This window comes from Lathamus discolor, chromosome 1, assembly GCF_037157495.1.
Source record: "Lathamus discolor isolate bLatDis1 chromosome 1, bLatDis1.hap1, whole genome shotgun sequence".
Classification (NCBI taxonomy): domain Eukaryota; kingdom Metazoa; phylum Chordata; class Aves; order Psittaciformes; family Psittacidae; genus Lathamus; species Lathamus discolor.
Genome location: NC_088884.1, coordinates 64,976,885 through 64,995,966, shown reverse-complemented (window position 1 = coordinate 64,995,966; position 19,082 = coordinate 64,976,885). Strand labels below are relative to the sequence as shown.

Here is a 19,082-nt window from a genome sequence, read left to right as displayed (position 1 = left end):
CTCCTCCTCCCCTCCCCTTCCTCCTCCCCACTCGACCGGGGGTCGGCGCTGCGGCGAAGGCAGGAGGGAAGGAGGGGCGCGGCGCCTGCCCGCGCTGCTTGGAGCCGGAGGCGCAGCGAGGCGGTAGCACCAGCCCGGCGGGAGGCCGGTGCCGACCCCGACTCCGTGAGGCGGCCCTTCCAGGCGCAGCGGTGGCAGCGGCAGGCGCGATGACGGCGGAGGAGACGAAAGCAGACGGGGCACCCTTGGAAGGGTCAGACATCACCCCCAAGCAGGATGAGGGCGTCCTCAAGGTACCGGGCGGCTGCTCCCCGCTTCGGGGCCGTGCCCGCTGAGGGGACGCGAACCAGGCCGCTTCTGAGCTGGCGGCTGTCTGCCGGCCCCAGCGGCTCAATATGAGCGGCGGGGAGGGGGGAGGCCGCCTCGGCCGCGCAGGCGCTGCGCGCCCGCGGGGGTTCCCGCGCGGCGGCGGGGGGCTGTCAGCCCCTCTCCGCGCTGCCCGCCGGGGAGCCCCGGGTCGCGGCGGGGGAGAGGCTTTGCCTCCGGCTGCCTCCCCGGGCAGGTCGGGCCCTCGGCTGTTCCGCACCGCTGGCTTTGGGGGCTCCGAGCCCGCCCCACATCCTCCCCGCACGTGTTCGGGGGCTAAGAGTTAAAGATGGTGCCTGGGCAGCGCACGTGTGTTTCGTGCCGTGCTTAGCTGAGCCGGGCCGTGCTGCCTGCTTCTGCCTGTGTCTCGGGGGCCGAAAATGGGGCTTCTCCATCTTGGTACGAGCAGCCTCTCAGAGCTGAGGTGCCGCGTTATATGCGGGGGCTTGATGGAAGTGCACCCCGGCGGCAGGAGCCGGAAGGGCTGACCCTTGGTTCAGTTTTAGAGGGGAATTGAGCGCTTAAGCAGCTGCAGGTGAGGTCGGTAGGGCTGGTTGCGGGCGCAGTTTGTGCCGTGTATCCAGGATGCCGCTAGACTGGCTTCTTCCTTTTGTACTGGGAAGTCGGTTGATATGGGTAGCAGAATTAATACCGTGAGGGGGAGTTGCCCTAACCCTCTCTGTCAGATAGTTCCTATTTCCATATCTCTGGAAGCTTCTTTAGTCTCTTAAATGGTAACGATCACTAGAAGCATTTTTTAATCGCAGTGAAATTTCAGGTTACAGTGTTCAAAAGAAGAAAAGCAGCACCACAGCAAAGGCAAAATTCTAGATTTAATCTTTGGAACCCTCTAGCTTAAAACTCTGGGTTTGCCGTAGAGGTGCTGCCTCCAGGGATATCGGGGACCAAACTGGAGATACTCTGCTTTCCCATGTTTCCTGCTAATGTGCTTTGATGAGTGTCTATTTTTTCCATGTAGCACAGTGTCAGGTTAGAGTTCTCATTGGCATGGCTGCCCAGGAAGCTGCCTGCCGCTCTCCTGCAGGTCAGAGCCCTGAGCATGGTAAAAGGCAGTGTTAGCCTACTCCATGCGGTACCCACCTTCTGATGATGGAGAAGCAGTAGGTGATAAGTTCTTTCTTTTAATTTTTTAAAAAGGAGGGGAGGAGAAAATACTTGCAAAATAACGGAGGTTGTGAGACCCTCAAATGGGGCGAGATTGTGAATTGATAAGGCAAAAGATGGGAAAGATCATGAAGTGCAGCCTTCATGGATTTTTCTAGAAATTGCCAGAAAGCAGAATACACCCACTGAAATCAAAGGTCTAACTCTGAACTAACCTGCACCCAATTTTGACTGGTATCATTGCATTGATTCCAGGAGGGTTTGGGGCTTTTTTTAATATGATGATTAGCTTTGTATCAGAATAGTATCTAAGGGGTTTTTACCTGGTATTGCTGAATGTGCTTGCGCTGTTTCTGGTGTAAGCGTTTAAGTTTAGAAACAGAAATATTTGCACACAGAATATGAACAGAAGAATGGGGTTTTTCCACCAGAAAGGGAAATGTAAACCTTATGAAAAAGAGAGTTGCTGTATTCGGTATATGAAAAAAGTGGAATTTGAGTCTCTTGAAAGTGAAACAAATGCAAAAGGGTAATATTGTGTAAATACAGAAAGTGAGACTGCTTTCATATTGGCTAACTTTATATGTCACTTCTAGAATATGGTATGTGAAAAGCTTAGTATTAAATGTGGTTATTTCCGAATGACTTCAGACTGACTCCTTTAAAATCGCTAGTTTGGAACAGTTCTGTTTTTTCTTTTTTTTTTCCTCTCTTCTGTGTTTGCAGTGAGATGCTTCCAGCTTGAGTCTGACAGGAGCTGTCATTGCCTCAGCTTTGGGTGGAGGGTGTTGGTGTTTTCAGTCATATAGTCAATAGCAGGGTTGGTGGGAGGCAAAGTAAGAGACTTGGTTGCAAGTACTTGAGATTTGGGAATGAGGCTCCCTAAGGGTCTGCCTCCCTCAGTGAAAAACTTGGTTGGTACAGTAGCATGGCTTCTTTATAGCTTTTCTTTAAAAGAGGGACACCAATCCATGCTTCTGCATGACTGTCCTTGAATAAATGTTTATAAACTCCATAGATGCAAGCAATTACAGTCCTCCTTTGGGTCTCTTGCCTAGCTGAAGTAATGCACAGCTTAGGCTCAGAGCTAGGTGGTTTAAGTCAGTATTGGGGAAAACTCAAATTTGTCCTGTTACTGGCAAGGCTTCATATTCTTGCTCTATGTGGTATGTCAGCATTCTTATCTATTTTTATATATATTTCAGACGAACACAAGAAAGATTGGCCAGTCTTGATTTTTGTATACCAAGTTTAGTTGATACTAGTCTTACTAGGTAAGCTAGGGAATCTCTTGAGAAGAAAAGCAAATCTTTGCTGCTGTATGTGGAATCATGGTGCTAGCAATCTGTGCCAAAGTTCCTGGGAGACAAAATTAATGCCACATAATAATCCCAAAGTGTTACTGTGTTGACTGCTTGAACTAATCTTTGTTAGGGTGAGATTCTGTTAATCTTTGTTAAACTGGCTGGTTTAACTCAGGTAATCTCGGATCACGTGTTAGAATAGAGTGCATGGAAAGAACCAGCTCATTTTCTGATTTAAATTCTTTGCCTAGAGTGCCAAACTTGGGGGTAGTGATAGAGTGGTAGTGAGGAAGGTACTTAAATAAAGCATAATGGTTTACCTGGAGCATGTAAAATCTTGTTGAGGAAAGGTAAGTGACATTGCTAACTACAGATGCAGAGATCTGTAAGCTGGTGCCAGTTAAGTTCTCATGACAGCAAGAGCCATCTTGAGGTTTCTGCATTTGCAACACCGCTGATCTGCAGACAGAATAGTCAATCCATTTCCAGATAACTAAAGAAAACCTGCAAATCCATTATCTACTAAGGGTAACTTACGCATCTAAGTTGATGGAATTCATGTCTAATAAGCAGCGTTAGTTTTCATGCTCATAGAATTGTGTGTGTTTTTCTTAGGTTGTCAAGAAAGAAGGCAGTGGGACAGAGTCTCCGATGATTGGTGATAAAGTGACCGTCCATTACACAGGATGGCTTCTTGATGGCACAAAATTTGACTCCAGTCTGGACAGGAGAGACAAATTTTCATTTGACTTGGGCAAAGGTAATTGCTTGTGCTTGGTATTGCTCAGTTTTCGTAATAATCAAGATGGGATTTCCATGCATGTTAAAGTTGCTATTTAAACTTTTTTTCAGAAGCTTATGGTTTATTCTCTTAGAATGACCCAATTGGAGCAACTTGGAGATTTTTCTGAATAAGAAAATTGTGTAGCCCCTTGATTGAAGACTGCTGAAGAATTAGTTGGCCTCAGAGTGCTCCAGAGGAGCAGATCTGCTTGAAACACAGTGATAAAGGGTAGTCAAATAGCCAGGAAGTGCATTTTGTTGATTTCTGCCAAAGATTTGCATTCAGAAGTACTTGACTGTGACTAGATACTGGGCCAGGGTGCATGGGGGCAGCTGTCAGCTGCAGTGTGATGAAACATAATCTCTTTTCCCCCAAGTTCCTAAATTAACCCAAAGGTGAATCTTGAAGCAGTGCCTCTCTTCATTGTCAAAAGACTTTGGTTTGTTTGGTTTTGGGGTTTTTTTTTAATTAAAAAAAATCTGAACATCCTTGTTAATAGCAAATCTTAGCACTCCTTTTTTTTTTTTTTATTTTTTTTTCCTCTGATAGTTCATTACTTGCTGCTTTTTCATTTAGGAGATAAACTCTGCAGTGTACTTGAATTTGAGATGACATGAAATGTACCTCTTAATACAAGACTGATAGAAAGGATGCTTGATTGAGTTGAAAGGAGCAGCAAGTAGGAGAGCTTGAGTTTAGACATAGGATTTTGTTACTTGAGGTTCCAGCTTCTGTTCACTTTCGGCTTTAGAAAGAATACTACTTGTCCTACTTTTCTCCCCCATTCTGTTACAAGTGCATGTAACTTTCAGTAACCACTCGTGCTGCTCTTTGCCAACTGATAAAAGTACAGAGAGAAAATGCTCTTTGGATTGCTTTCAAAATACAAGTAGGCAGTCTCTCACCCTAAGACCTTCCTCTTCAAAGAGTTACTGTTATTTCCTCGCACTTGAGATTGTGCCAAGCACTTCAGTCCATATCTGTTCAGATGACTCTATAGGCGAGGAAGTAAGGGGAGGACAAGAATCACTCACTACACCTACAATGAAGGAATGTAGCTGAATCTGGGTCCTGAGATAACTATAATTGGAATAAGATTAAAACTGATGTACAGAAATTGGAGTGAGCACAGGCCTTCCAGTATTTCTGCTGCTTTTGTATACTAAAAGTGGCGATGCTCAATTTAACAGCTGATTGTGCCTTTATGTATGCCTAGCAATCATGTGATTGAAATTTGACTTGCATAGGTGAAGTGATCAAAGCATGGGACATTGCTGTGGCAACTATGAAAGTTGGTGAAATCTGTCGGATTACATGTAAACCAGAATATGCCTATGGCTCAGCTGGGAGCCCCCCAAAGATACCTCCCAACGCTACGCTGATCTTTGAGGTAAGTGAGAGGTGGTTATTAAAACTGTACGCTTGAAAAACTAAACCAGAAAATCTTACTTCTCTGTAGAAATAAGATATTACATCATGTAGAAAATACATAATCACAGAATCCCAAGGGTTGGAAGGGACCTCAAAAGATCATCTAGTCCAACCCCCAAATAATGTGATATCCTTTCAAACAGGATTTTTGGTTTTTTTTTCTGAAGAGAAAAATACGGTCAGTTAACGGTAGTGTGGGTAAAGCACAGAATTCTAGTCTGGCTGCTACTGATCTGCAGTGGCTCAGGTTCCCTTATTTTGGAGTTTTCAAAATACTAGACTACAGTGTTCACAGTTTTAATTTTGCCGTATGGAATATTCACTGTAAGAGTATGAGTTGGGAGGGTGTACAGTCTCAGTGGTAGACTCTGGAGTAGTTGAAAAAAATGAAAACCTTGAATCATCTTTCCATTTCATATGACGCAAAGTAGTAATACTTATGCATTAGAAAGTTTTCAACAGCAGAAGGAGCAATTAATGTCCTTAACAATATATTTTTCATAGTCTTTTGTGTTTTCTTTGCAAAGTTAACACAATCTCATATGAGCTGTTTTGGGGAGAAAAAGAGATAGTTGCCTCATACAAACTGTTAAAATACAGTGTATTTGAACAGCCCTGAAACTGTGAACTGTTTTCTATAGAGCTGAGTATTTTAACAAGCCTTATAGCACCCCAAAACCAGTATGGAGTCGGGTTGCCTGTTGATTAGCAAAGTCTCTCTGTGGATCCAGGTTACAGATCAGTCTTACGATGATAGAAAGTCATTTGTACGCGCTTGGTCCTGTGACAGATTCATCAGTCTTGAGTTCGGTGTTTGGGTAACGCTGTTCACATGGTCAGTTGGTCTCCTCGGTGAACTGCATGTCTTGGTGAGCATGGATGTTTCTTAATGCCACCAGCAGAGGACAGAATTTGTTTCCCACTGATCTTTAAAGCATTCCCCCCCCTTCCCTTCACACTCCCAAAAGAGGGTGGAAATAGCAGCTCTCTTGTGTATTATTTCAGTAGTGGGAGTGGTTTTGCAGAACGCTGAGACTTTTTTCTCTCCGTAGGGAATGATATTAAAGCTGTTTCTGGAGCATGCTCTGACAGTCCAGTGTTTTGGGAGGATATATTTTTCTTACTATTGAAACAGTTCAATTTCTCACTTGAGAGAAGGCAGATGTACACTTTTTACCTACAATTTCTAAAATTACTTCATTGCTGTAAGATTGAATGTTTTATTTAATATCCGAAAAATAAATCATGGAGTATTGACCGAAAGCTTGTTTAGACTTTAATGGAAACAATGAGCATCTGTTAAGGGTAAATTAAACATAGTTGGATATTGTATTTGTATTAAATTTGGATAGTCTGTTTGCATTTATTTTCTTTGCATTTCACGTACCTGGGAGTAGTTGCCTGTGACCTTTTTGGGGGGAGGGGAGGGAATGTTGTTTGGGTTCGGTTTGGGGTTTTTTTTTGTTTGTTTTGGTGGGGGTTTGGTTTGGGGTTTTTCTTTGGGGGGGGGCTGTTCTTAGGGGGAGGAGGATGTTGGCTTTATTGTTCGTTTTTTTTTTTTTTGAAAGACCAGAACACTATTTAATAGATGCCTATCAAAATAGTATTTGAGGTGTGTTTTGTGAGGAAGGATTAAGAAAAAAATACTGCCATCAGGTTGTATTCCAGGCCACTAAGGGATGAGAATTCATTTATTTTGAGTACATCAAAATTAATGCTTTTATTTCTGCAGTTGACTGTTTGAAAAAGAATGTCTCGTAAAGCTGTTTGTAAATAGCATGTTTATATATATATAAATCTGAAGATTGTCGTGGTTTATTTATGTTGGATGAAGCACACATGCTGGAACGCTGTGTGTTTTGTACAAATGCAAGTGATGCGGAGAGATAGAAACACTAAAATATTCGCTGTTCTGACCTGATGATTCAAATGCAAACTTTCATGTTGTTTGGGTTGTTTTGTGGGGTTTGTTTGTTTAGGGGGGTTTGTTTGTTTTCTTGGGTTTTCTGCTTGTTTGGTTTGGTGTTTTATGTTTTCCTGTGTCACTTTTTTCTGCTCACTTCAGTCTGGTTGAGGGAAAGGAAAAACAAAACAGAGCTTTAGTGTAGCAATTATTAAACATGTTCAGCTTCTCTGCTTTTAATGTCCATGCAGTGTCTCAAAGCTCAAGACCTCCTTTGTAGCATAATAAAGGATTTTTAGGGCTTCTTAGGGCTTTTTGTTCTGCAGCAAGAGATAACACCTAACCATTTGATAAACAAATGCTGTAAGGGCCAGATGTGTTTTGTTTCATCAGAGTACTGTCTGATACAGTCACTTAGATTATTCGCTTCCCACTAGGTTTTTCTTAATGATGCCAGTCTGACTTCTCTATCTAGTAGGTACTATTTAGATAAAAAGTGTATCATTCATGAGCCTTTATAGCCCCAAATGTATGCCTGAGCTGTATTGTTAGAGGGAGAAAAGGAAGAAAGAAAAGAACCCAAGCTGTGAGGGGTTTTTCTGGGCGGTGGGGTGTTGTTTTGTGTTGGGGGGTGGTGTTTGTTTTGGAGGGTGAGGGGGGTGAGGGTTTGTTGGTTGGTTTTGGGTGGGTTTTTTTTGGGGGGGGGGGGAGTTGGCTTTTTTGGGTTTTGTTTGGTGGTTTGTTTTTTTTTTTTTTAAGACCAGAATACTGTTTATTAGATATCCATCAAAATACAGAGTGGAGATACTCTTTCTGCTGGTGCATATTCAGTTCCTTTTACATTCCAAGTTTAAGTATCATGAACCTCCACAGCATTAGCCCTGAACCTTTTTTTTGTTTGTTTGCACAAGGTACTTGGTGTAAAGAATCACTATTATAATAGCTTGCTCTTTCATGCTGGTTTACTAGTGTGTTAATCAAACAGAGGATAGCAAAAGATTACTGATTTTTTTAATCTTAATTTCACAGCAGCAACAACAAGTTTCTTTGTGACCAGATTATTTTTCCATCTTGTTATGGCACTCCCACTTTCAACTATGGTTTGCACTAGAGACTTGGGAGGACATGTGAAGACTAAGGCTGCATAGTTATCTCCTACATTATCACCATCTCTTAAAAGCTCTAGGCACATTGTTGCAGCAACAAGTTTGCATTAAATGTGGGCCAGATCATGGTTCTGTTGTTTTATCCTTCTTCTGGAACTAACTGTTTTCTGAAATGATCCCACAGTACACAATGATAAGACAAGACTAGAGGGGACTAGGTAACAGGAGTAGAAAGTGAACGTTATCTCACATTGGAGTTTTGAAAAGGTTGTTCTGTGACACGGGAGTAGGAGAATGAAGAAATAGGTGGGGAATAGCTGAGGTCTGAAAAAATGTTCCTGAATTCGTTTAAATGTAGCAGGACAAGCATTGGGAGTCAGTTTGGGCTCCATTCCGAGTATTTTGAAGTTGATCTGAATTTGACTATAGATGGAATTTAGGGTATAGTCAGGACTTAAGGATAAGGATTGCATCTTTAATTTCCTTGCTCATTTTGTCCTTGCATTACTTACAGACCTCCCTGGCCCTCGGATGCAGTTGACACTGTTGGTGATTGTACTTGACTGTAAAGTAAGAGGGTGTGACAGCTGCTTTGGTTCCACTTCACAGTGGCATTTGAGAGCAAATTCCTTCTGGCTTAATGTGTTCAAAATGTTTTTTCCTTCATATTAAAAACAACCAACCAACCAACCCCAAGCAAAAACCAACCACACAAAAAAACAACACGAAAAAGCCCCAGACCCTCAAGCCCAAAACCCACTATCCATACTTCTGCCTGCAGGCATTAGCAAAAATGCTGTTAAAGGCAGTAGAATCTTTTTTTGCAGTAGTCCCTAAGCATTGTGGCTCATGTAAGCTTTATTCAGAAGCCAGGTTCACAGTCCTTTAATTGAAATGAGCTAATTTGTAGTATCGAGAGACCAAGATTGCTGGAGAAAAAAGCCGTGAGGGCTTCAATGTAATCTGAAACTCTAGTAGTTTTTCATTCAGCATCTGCTGAATTACGACATCTTCATAGTGTTGGCTGTCTAACATGAGATGTTAACGAAGGTGGTGGCTTCCTGAGCTGTTACGGCTTCAAAGATGTCTTGAAAACAAATCCCATTGATGTAATGGAAATAAATGCAAGGCTTTTCTTCCCTCTGCAGATTGAACTTTTTGAGTTCAAGGGGGAGGACCTCACTGATGATGAAGATGGTGGCATCATCCGAAGAATCCGTAAAAAAGGGGAAGGCTACTCCAAGCCCAATGAGGGTGCACTTGTAGAGAGTAAGCATATTACACAAATAGTGAATGGGTTTATCATGTGGGAGGGCAGAACCTTTTCCCAGTTTACAACTCCTTGTCCTGACAGAGAGGAATACTTGGCTTCTCTTTCTTTTGCCAGGCAACTTAACAACCTAGAATAAGCTTTCAGTCTCTTATTTCTAGCAAGGTTTACATTTTCCAGCAGCAACTGCGTTCTCCAGAGGTACTGAATCTGATAAAGTGGTTATCTGATCACAAAAGGTAGATGAGTCTAATAAAGTATTTCCATTTGCTGAGGAACAAGAGGGGAAGTAGTTCTGGCACTTGCTGGGGAAGGAAGAGGGAAAGAACAACCAAAAAAAGTGACTTACTAAGTTTAGCAACAGAAGTTTTATTTGCTGCCAGTAGCCACCATGCATGAGTGGCTGTTAAAAGAGAGAAGACCATTTAGGAGGAGGCTTTGGCACTCCCTCTATCACCTATGCTACCTGCGCTTTACCATACGTAGATAATTTATGGTTTTTCTCTTCTTTTTGTTACCAGTCCAGTTTGAAGGTCGATACGGAGATCGTGTTTTTGACAGGCGGGAATTGCAGTTTGAGATTGGAGAAGGTGACAACTATGATCTTCCTCATGGTCTTGAGAAAGCAATTCAAAAAATGGAGAAATCAGAGGAATCGGTGTTCTATCTCAAACCCAAGTATGCTGTTTCTGGTCTTTTGATACTTCACTATATACTTATATATCTTAGTATATCTACTAAGTATTTGGCATGATGAAGTGTTTTGCTGTATGCTTTACAGCTTTTTTTCTTTTTTCAATGCTTTAGTAAAAACTTGATCAGTCCCAAAAGTTTGATGTGTGAGAAATAGGAAGCTAAGATTACTTTGCCACTTGGTTGGGAGTAGCAGTGTTCCAAAAGAAATTTACTTACGTCTCTATAGTGTTGATCTTGGTGAATATTAAAAAAATACATTGTTTCTCTCTTTAACTTACATTTTTCTGGTTCCTTTTAATGAAACAGTACTTTTGCTGTACATGAACAGCTCAGAATAGGAAAAGAGCCAATGAGCCTTCTGAGCAACCTGATGTGACCAGATAGCTAGTCCTTACCTGATGTGGTTAGTGAAGAGTATCAGATGTCTTTTGTCAGAAGATGATGTTCACTGGTGTTCTGAAAGCCTTTTGGAAAAAGACATTAAAGATTCTTGTGAGATAATTCCTTTTATTTTTTTTTTTTTAATCTCTTAATCTCTCCCAACCCCCAATCTTACAGCTATGGCTTTGGAAGTGCTGGGAAGGAGAAATTCCAGATCCCTCCAGATGCAGAGCTACAGTATGAAGTGAAACTCAAAAGCTTTGAAAAGGTAGGAATGAGAGATGAAGTCCAAAGAGAGACTGGGGGGTGGTGGAGGAAGTATGAGTGCAGCTTAAGCAAGGATGATGGAATCCTTGAAAGTTGATCTGAAATAGGGAAGCTGTTGTTACCAGAGATGACACTGGGAGCTCGTGGCAGAAACTATCTATTCTTACTGTATTCCTTTCTGTTGCTGTCAGTGCCCATCCTGTTCCAGCCCAGTTTCCAGTATCAGTGCAAAACTCCACTTTGCCAAACCTATCTACCATACTGTTAGTGGGAAGCAGGGTAGCTCCATAGTCCTTGGTTTCCCAGAAGTTGTATCATTGACTTGAACTGTTCCTGTCTGGGTAGGCTAAGGAATCTTGGGAAATGAACACAGATGAGAAGCTGGAACAAAGCTGCATTGTGAAGGAGAGAGGCACTCAGTACTTCAAGGTAAATGATAATCCTCAAGTAATACTAGCATTTCTTAGTCCATATCATGAGCTGATAATGCTGTTGACAACTTCTGTCATTTTGGAGTGGTGTTCATGGTATTCTGTGATGTTTTACAGGGAGGACTGGAAGGGAAGGTGTCTTAAAAAAAAGCCTCAGAGTTGGAATAACTAAAGAACTGACTCTGCAGGGTGTTAATTCTCTCTGTCAGAGCTGATTGCTGTACCTACAGATAAATTTGGGGTATACATTGAATAGTAGCAAGGTTACAGTATAAATTCCTGCTGTGGGATAGTACTGTGAATGAAAACACTGATTCGGGTAGAGATGTGTGGAGAACCTGTTTCAAACAATTTGACCAACTAAAGGCAGACTTTCCCGTTACCTTCATGACACAGCAATAGTTCTGCTGTTTGAAAATGCCCCATCTTCCTTCTCTTGTATCAAAAGCTGTGTTTAAGGTGGGAGTTGAGGTGAAATAACCATGCTGGCCTGTACCCCTAGCTTTAGTGGGGGAACCAGTAGGTCTTCCTAAAGATTTTCTGATCCTATGCATTAATGGCTTTCAGAAGTAATACATTCTTTATGATAGAAGTTCTTTTGTGATAGATTGATTATTTTTTTTTTTTTTAATCTATTGTTCAAGGTAAGCAAAAGGGTCAAAAGGGAGATAAATATCCTGCGAATTGTGTGATAATTTAACTGCTTTGCTTACAGGAGGGGAAATACAAACGGGCTGCATTACAGTATAAGAAGATTGTGTCATGGCTGGAGCATGAATCGGGACTCTCTGATGAGGAGGATACGAAAGCCAAAAGCTTGAGGCTTGCTGCTCACCTTAATCTAGCTATGTGCCACCTCAAGCTGAAGGAATACTCCCCGGCTTTGGAAAACTGCAACAAGGTAGTAAGGGTTTATTTATTCTTAAGCTGCAGAGGCGATCTGACAGTTTCTCTCTTTCTTTAACAATTTGAGGGATACCAGACCATGGGGGTGTTTGGCCTTTCTCACCAGCTTGCAGTATGGCAGTTGGGCAGTACTGAATACTAACTGTAAAAATAACCAACAGGTTATTGTTGGGTATTTCTTACCTGGATATCTTCTACCACCTTTCTGCTACATTTTGAATACTGAACTATTTAGATACAGCAAAGGTAGTAATGTTGGCAAAGGTCCTTCAAAGAGCTGTAATACAGCCAGGGATAAATCTTAGGCTTGCTGGTTCTTTGTCAGTTCAGCCTGCTATATTCAGTCCTTGTACCTCCTTCTACTGTATTCAGTTCACTTTATTAGTAAACCCTGACAAGATTCATAACTCTACATTAGAAGGTACAGTTTCTAGCAGTCTCTTGTGTTCTGACTGCATATTTAAAAAAACCCAACAAAACAACATGTAAATCTTGCTTGTCTTGTTTAATGCAGGCACTCGAATTGGATAGCAACAATGAAAAAGGCCTCTTCCGACGTGGAGAAGCACACTTGGCTGTCAATGACTTTGACTTGGCCCGGGGAGATTTCCAGAAAGTGATACAACTTTATCCAAGTAACAAAGCTGCCAAAGTGCAACTGGTAACTTGTCAGCAGAAAATACGGGAGCAGCATGAGAAGGAGAAAAAGATGTATGCCAACATGTTCCAAAGGCTTGCAGACAAAGACTTAAAGGTAAGTAACACTGCACCAGAAGACAAGATGTGGTGTCATGTATTAGACAAGGAATACTGTTTTAGGTATTTAGCTTACTTAGCACAGGTAAATGTAGTGGAGGAACACTCAAGTTCTCCTTGGGGAGTTTGTAGGAGGTGGAAATAGCCAGCGGTCAAAATGATTAGGCCATTTTGTTTGAACAAGACAACTAGTAGTACCAAGCATTGCACAGAATGCTTTTACTTATTTCAGCTGAAGTTGCAGACCAGTGTTCATCAGAAAACAGTTGGAGTGATGAGATGCAAGTGTAAGATTCAAGAACTGGAAAAAAAAGTGGCTTTTCTCGTCAAACTGATTGTTGCAAAGAACAGTCTGGGTTGCTGTCTTTCCTAAGACATTAATGTCTGTTGTACAGATGGTGCTGAGCACCTGCTTGCTTCTCATGGAGACATTAAGATGTTAGTGATGTGCTCCATCTCAAATGTCACAAATTATGACATTTGAAGTCAGACTGTCATAAGATTCATTATTCTACCGTGTGGATTGTTTTCCTACTAAGTGTTCACTAGAATTTTAGTAAATACTAGTTCAGTTGACAATGGCAATATTTGAATACAGGCTGTAACTAGGTTGTATCAGCTAGCAAGACACATTCTAAGTTACTGGTGAGAATCTCATATCTGAAGAAAATGCTGTGTTTGTATTCCTGAAATCTGACGATCCAGAAGGAGTAAGTAAACCTGTAACTTCCAAGACAAATCTGAGATTTTTATCACTCAAATTTTCTCAGTAATATTGGGGAGTGCAGAAGCTTGTATCTTGTTGAGGTTATTTTCACAGATCATTGTGCCCGCCTTCCAGAATACGTGTGAAGAATCTAAAGAGTTGTCAGATACTGGTATGCCAGTTTCCTGTGTCTGACTGTGCCTGTGAGTCTGGCTAGGGGCCCACTGTCCTCAGATGAGTGTATCCTGACAACACAGGTATCTCAGACTGTCAGCTGATAATTTCCTGGATGAAACACTTCACAAACCTCTTTTTCTTCCCTTCCTGCAGTCTTTCAAAATGAGATACATCTGAAATTGATTTATGTCCCAGAGACAGTGGGAGAAGTATTCCATTTTTCATCTCTTACTCTAAAGTAGTAGTCATACAGGGTAATCACTCCTAACTGGATGGCTGGGTGCACAAGCTGTTCTGCTAGTGGCTTTTTTGTTTTGTGGGGGGGTTTTTTTGTGCTCATTTTGTTTTGGGTTTTTTCTCCTCAAAGATTAGCAGTAGTTAAGTGGATTTGGTTCTGCCTCTCATGAAGGAGTGTAAACAAACACTAATGCAGACATTCTCCACTGATTCTGCAAGGAAAGTGTCATTGTCCATGTAGTTAAGTGTGGCTAAAGTAGCCTGATGTCATCAGTCCTTGCTTATTGGAGCTTGGAGAAAAGTATCTTGTCCTTCTAGACTTGTCATGTATAGCCATGCAGTACCATGATTTTTGGTAGGCTTTAATGAAAAATCTCGGGAAGATAAAGGCACAGGAACTAAACTAGAATTATTTCACTGTTGTACATCTTGACTCTGGAAATTGGAGATTTTAATTGCCAGCTGTCAGGCTGTGCTGTGCAGGTTCCCTTCAGGTAGCACAGGTGCTGGGAATCTGGCTTTCTCCACTAGGTGTGGGACAGAGCAAAATTTATTCGGAGAGGAAGAGTGGGTTGCTAAAACAAGCTATACCCACTAAAAGTATGAAAGGGCTGCCTTCGTGCTTTTCAGAATGTACACTTTAGACCCCAAGACAAGAACTTGGTAGGGTTGTATACTAGGCAAAAGGCAGACTCACAGTCTGTGCGTTGCAGACTGGTTTGGATTCTGCAGTGACATGACACTTAGTTCCAATTTTCCCGTCTACTTCAGATAGAATCAGCTTACAGAGTCATGGAATCCTCTGGGTTGGAAAAGACCTTTACCATCACTGATTCCAACTTAACACAGCACCACCAAGCCCCCCATTAAACCATGTCCCGAAGTGCCACATCAGATGACATGCATATCATTTGAATACCTCCAGGGTTGGTGCCTCAGCTGCTTCCCTGGGCAGCCTGTTCCAATGCTTGACAGCCCTTTCAGTGAAGAAATTTTCATAATATCCAATCTAAACTTCCCCTGGTGCAATTTGAGGCTATTTCTTCTTGTCCTATCACTTCTTACTTATAAGACACCCATCTCACTACAGCCTCCTTTCAGTAGTTGTAGAGTGGTAAGGTCCCCCCTCAGCCTCCTTTTTCTCCAGACTAAAGAACCCCAGTTCCCTCAGCCGCTCCTGATAAGACTTGTTCTCCAGATGCTTCACCAGCTTTGTTGCTGTGCTTTGGATGCCCTCCAGCAACTCACTACCTCTCTTGTAGTGAGGGGCCCAGAACTGAACACAGGATTCAAGGCGCAGCCTCACCAGTGCCCAGTACAGGGGGATGATCACTGCCCTGGCCCTGCTGCCACACTATTTCTGGTGCAGACCAGGATCCTATTGGCCTTGTTCATTCTTATGATCTTGGGAATATGCATGCGTTTACAGTACTGTTTTCTTTTTCTTGGAGCCATCTGGCCTACTTCAAATTTACATGTTTTCTTATGGAAAAGGGTCAGTGGAACACTTAGTGCACAGGTCAGTTTTGGACATTTTTCTTGCAAGAAAATACGTTTTCCTGTTAATGCGTTTCTCATGTTGCTTTACAGCAACAGTTTTCCTGTTGGGGAGGCACATACATTCAAGAGTTCCGGAGGAGAGGGCTTGTTTAGCAAATGCCTTCTGATTTCTGAGAAGGCAGCTTGGACTGTAGTTCTGAAATTCATAACATCTGTGTATCTTATGGCTGCAAACTACAATAGCCACTCCTGCAGGAGTAATTTGTTTCATAACTTTGAATAGTTCACATATGTAAACCGTGGATTCTTAAAGGTTGGGATGTTTATCACCTTATCTTAAGCCCAAGATTGCTAGGTAACAGATTTTCTCTGGAAAGGAGACTTTGCCCTTACGTGCTTCACAGAATGCTTCTAAGGATGAAAGGTTGACCTTTGATGCCAAAGGATGACCTGTGTTCATTGGCTGTGGTTGCTTGATGCAGCTAAGATGATGTAACAGTTGAAGGATTCTGACCATTTTTCCCCCTCCCTCAATAGTGCGTGTTCATGTCCTTGCTTCCTCTCATCTGTCTCACCTAACCTCATAATAAAACAGATGGTTCAGGGTGCTGGGCTGACAGGTTGAAGAGCAGCTGCATTGCACTGGCTTTTGAGATAAGCAGGATGAAGTAGATGTTTCTACTTCCCTTTACTGTGTTTGCAAATGGTTGCAAGGTGCAGGTTATGTCCTGTTGTAAAAACTGACCTCTGACCCTTGCCACATGGCTCTCTGCTTCCTATGCCCTTCTGTGTGAACTGGAAGATCCAGCAAGGAAAGGGGCTTATAGAGTAGCCACCTTGTCAGGTTGGATTTTTCTTCCAGCTAAACTCTTACAGAAGACTCTTGCCAAGTTGAAATCACTCTTTCTGAAACTTGGTGTCCAATAAAGGTATTCCTTTGTATCTTAAGTCTAAGCGTGCATCATATAAGTTGGAGGTCAGGGCAGAATATGGGAATTGTTGAAACTGAATTGCATCTTACTTCACACACACTGCAACTGAAGCAGGGCAAAAGCAGTTCTGGGCAGAAGCTTCCTAAATAAATTTCAGTCTGTGAGAGAACACTTTCTTGAAGTGTTACGTGGCAAATGTGTGCACACCATGTATGAATCATAACCATCTAACACCAGTATTATTTCTCAGCCTTCTCTAAGCTGCTTAGGATTTCTGAGATGCAGATAAAAATGCTAAGAAAATTTTGGGTCGTCTTTGCTGAAGGTCCTGATACCGTAATTCAGTTTTGCAAGGAGACTAGGTACCCTTGTGATAAGTACCAAATAATGTTTGTGGTATTGTTTGCAAGTGCTACCAGTTTTTTATAACAAGGAATCTATTTTCTTTGTCTCTGTTTAGTCAGCTGCTTCTCTTCAAATCAGCCACACTGAAGATGCAGAAATGAAAGACGAGCAGAATGGAGTTGAAGATAAATCAGAAGTTGACACAGAAGCATAAAAACAAACCCTATTCCATTAGTTTTGTAAATGAAAGAATTTCCAGTGAATTAGACCTTTATTTTTCTACCTGGTTGGACAGTGGCTTCAGGGGAGCAGAGGCTGAAGCCACCATGCCACAGTCAATTACAGCTTTATATGTCTGTTGAAGCTGAGTGGCAGCATAAATCTGGTTTAATCCTAGGGACTTTATTTATTCAGTCAGCCTCTGTAACTGTTTGGGTTCTGTCTGGATTTACTCTGCTTGGTTTATTTGCATTTTGCCATTGGTGTTTGTCTCTTTCTGGTTCCAGTTTAATTCCAGGTTCTGCTTCCTAAATCCATTTCCTGATTTCTTTCAAGTAACCAGCTTTTTCCAGGAGTCCTCACGTGAGACTGGAGAACAAATTGGCACTCCCAGTTCTTCTGCTTTGGGATTGCCCCCTTACTCCCCTGTTCAGTATGGAGTCTCTTCTGCTAAGCGTTGTAACCTTCCTTGTATGCCTCATGTTTGCAAATTGCTGAAGGTGAAGACTGTGAAGTCACAGCTTAAGTAATAAAGCTCCAATTAAACTCCAGAAAACAGAAACTTTTGTGGGTTTTTATTGGAATTTGCACTGAGTTAAGAGAATTTATTGTCCTTTGGTCATCTGGTGTTTTCTCATCCACACAGCTGTACAATAGCCACAGTCACAGTACCTGAGTATTCTTCTGTGTTGCTCATTCACTGCCATAGAGAATACCCATGATAATCAATATGTAATTTACCCATATATTTGCAAAAGGAAAAATCTGTTGCACAAAATTGTACAAAAAGCAAATCTGTAACCTATGCATAGATCTTATTTTCTGTTCCTATTGGCTCTCTTCCTCTTTACCTTCCACATGGTAAAACTGGACCAGGGAAAAAAACACATCTTTATACTGGCTGGCATTGAAGAGAAATAGGAGATAATAGTGTTAACACATTACAGATACTTGTAATGAACTACAAACTTCTGAGTGATTGGAATATCTGTCCCTATCTCGTAAGAAAGCTGTTACTTGATATTCTGCTTCTTTCTGTAGTACATTCTGTGTCTCATTTGGGGGCTGGTGTGCTTTTGGGTTTTGTGGGGACTTCTTGTTGAGGTGGGGTTTTGTTTGGCTGCAGGCTTGGAACATAGTACTCAAACTCACCTTCTCTGTTTATGCTGCTGTGTAGTGTTAAACTTGGCGTCTCCACTGTCCTGAGACCCTCTAGCAGCAGGAACAGTTTTTTGCCTGCTCTGCAGGAGGAAAGTCGAATCTGTTCCTTTCAGGTACAGAAATTGGTTTGGTGGGGGCTTTTCTGGTTTTGGTGGGTTGTTGGGGTTTTTTGGTGGGTTTTGGTTTTTGGGTTGGTTTTTTTGTTTCGGGGTGGGGTTTTTCTGGTTGGGTGTGTTTTTGTTTTTTGGTTTTTTTTTTTTTTTTTTTGTTTTAGTAAAAAGGATGTCTGGGATGGTCTGGAATTGTGTGTGTGTCACAGGGGTATCCCTGTTTTAACATGAATGACATCTGAAATACTTAAGTTTGAAATGCTGGTCTCTGCTGAGAGAAGTACTTCATAAGCACTTATTCATGGGTTTTTTTATGGGCTAGGGTTTGCCTGGACCTGACCCTGCAAGAGCACCGGCTTGGGTCAGGCAGTTGTATAACTGAACTGTCACCAAAGTGTTAAGGTCTGCTTGACATGCTGTCCTGCCCCATGCCCAGAACAAGACCTTCACCAAATGCTGGTGGGTTGGAGGTAACTTAGGGAGCTGTGAATTGTGCTGCTTTCTGCAGGGTGTAGCAATGCCTGAAGCTTCAGTGCAGTGGGTGAGGGATGGAAGAGCCAGTTTATCCTGTTATCACATATAAGGAAGTGCTGGTTTGATTTGCTTAGCAAAGCCTTAGCGTTGCCAGGTAGCGCAGGTGTGCTTTATGAGTTGTGTGTGTGAAAGCAGCAGCTGAAAGGAGGTTCTGTATTGTCTTGAAGCATGGGGCCAGTTGCCAGCCGTTGATGGCACACTAGTGGTTTTTAAGTGAGGTCATGCATGCAAAGTTCAAATACAAACCAACTTCTGTGTCGTTACACAAAAATGCTTAAGCAATTACAGGACTTTGTTAACCACGTACATCTGTCTCTTGATTTACAAATCTTTCACCTTGTGTAGTGTTCCTGTAATAGTTGTACAATATCATTAAGGCAACAGAAGTGTCCTCTCTCACTATCAGCTGTGGAAGTGGGAAGACCTGATCTTTGT

General features: G+C 42.1%; 1 protein-coding gene and 1 long non-coding RNA gene across 2 annotated transcripts; both read left to right on the top strand.

Moving 5' to 3' along the window:
- Nucleotides 1–18: 18 nt before the first annotated feature.
- Nucleotides 19–17,404, top strand: FKBP4 (FKBP prolyl isomerase 4). The gene is made up of 10 exons (XM_065675119.1): nucleotides 19–293; nucleotides 3,411–3,555; nucleotides 4,827–4,969; nucleotides 9,168–9,288; nucleotides 9,811–9,967; nucleotides 10,544–10,634; nucleotides 10,979–11,062; nucleotides 11,780–11,965; nucleotides 12,485–12,724; nucleotides 16,739–17,404. The coding sequence occupies exons 1-10, from the start codon at nucleotides 210–212 to the stop codon at nucleotides 16,835–16,837; spliced, it is 1,350 nt and encodes a 449-aa protein (XP_065531191.1). The 5' UTR covers nucleotides 19–209; the 3' UTR covers nucleotides 16,838–17,404.
- Nucleotides 4,986–6,273, top strand: LOC136012185 (uncharacterized). Its single transcript, XR_010611602.1, has 2 exons — nucleotides 4,986–5,879; nucleotides 6,063–6,273. It is a non-coding gene; the product is annotated as an uncharacterized LOC136012185 (long non-coding RNA).
- Nucleotides 17,405–19,082: the final 1,678 nt, after the last annotated feature.

Excerpts from the sequence above, each read along its gene's own strand:
- FKBP4 (XM_065675119.1), top strand. The coding sequence starts at position 210 with ATGACGGCGGAGGAGACGAAAGCAGACGGGGCACCCTTGGAAGGGTCA. Across the intron at positions 294-3,410 it reads AGGATGAGGGCGTCCTCAAG|GTTGTCAAGAAAGAAGGCAG; the intron begins GTACCGGGCGGC and ends TGTTTTTCTTAG. Across the intron at positions 11,966-12,484 it reads CTTTGGAAAACTGCAACAAG|GCACTCGAATTGGATAGCAA; the intron begins GTAGTAAGGGTT and ends TGTTTAATGCAG.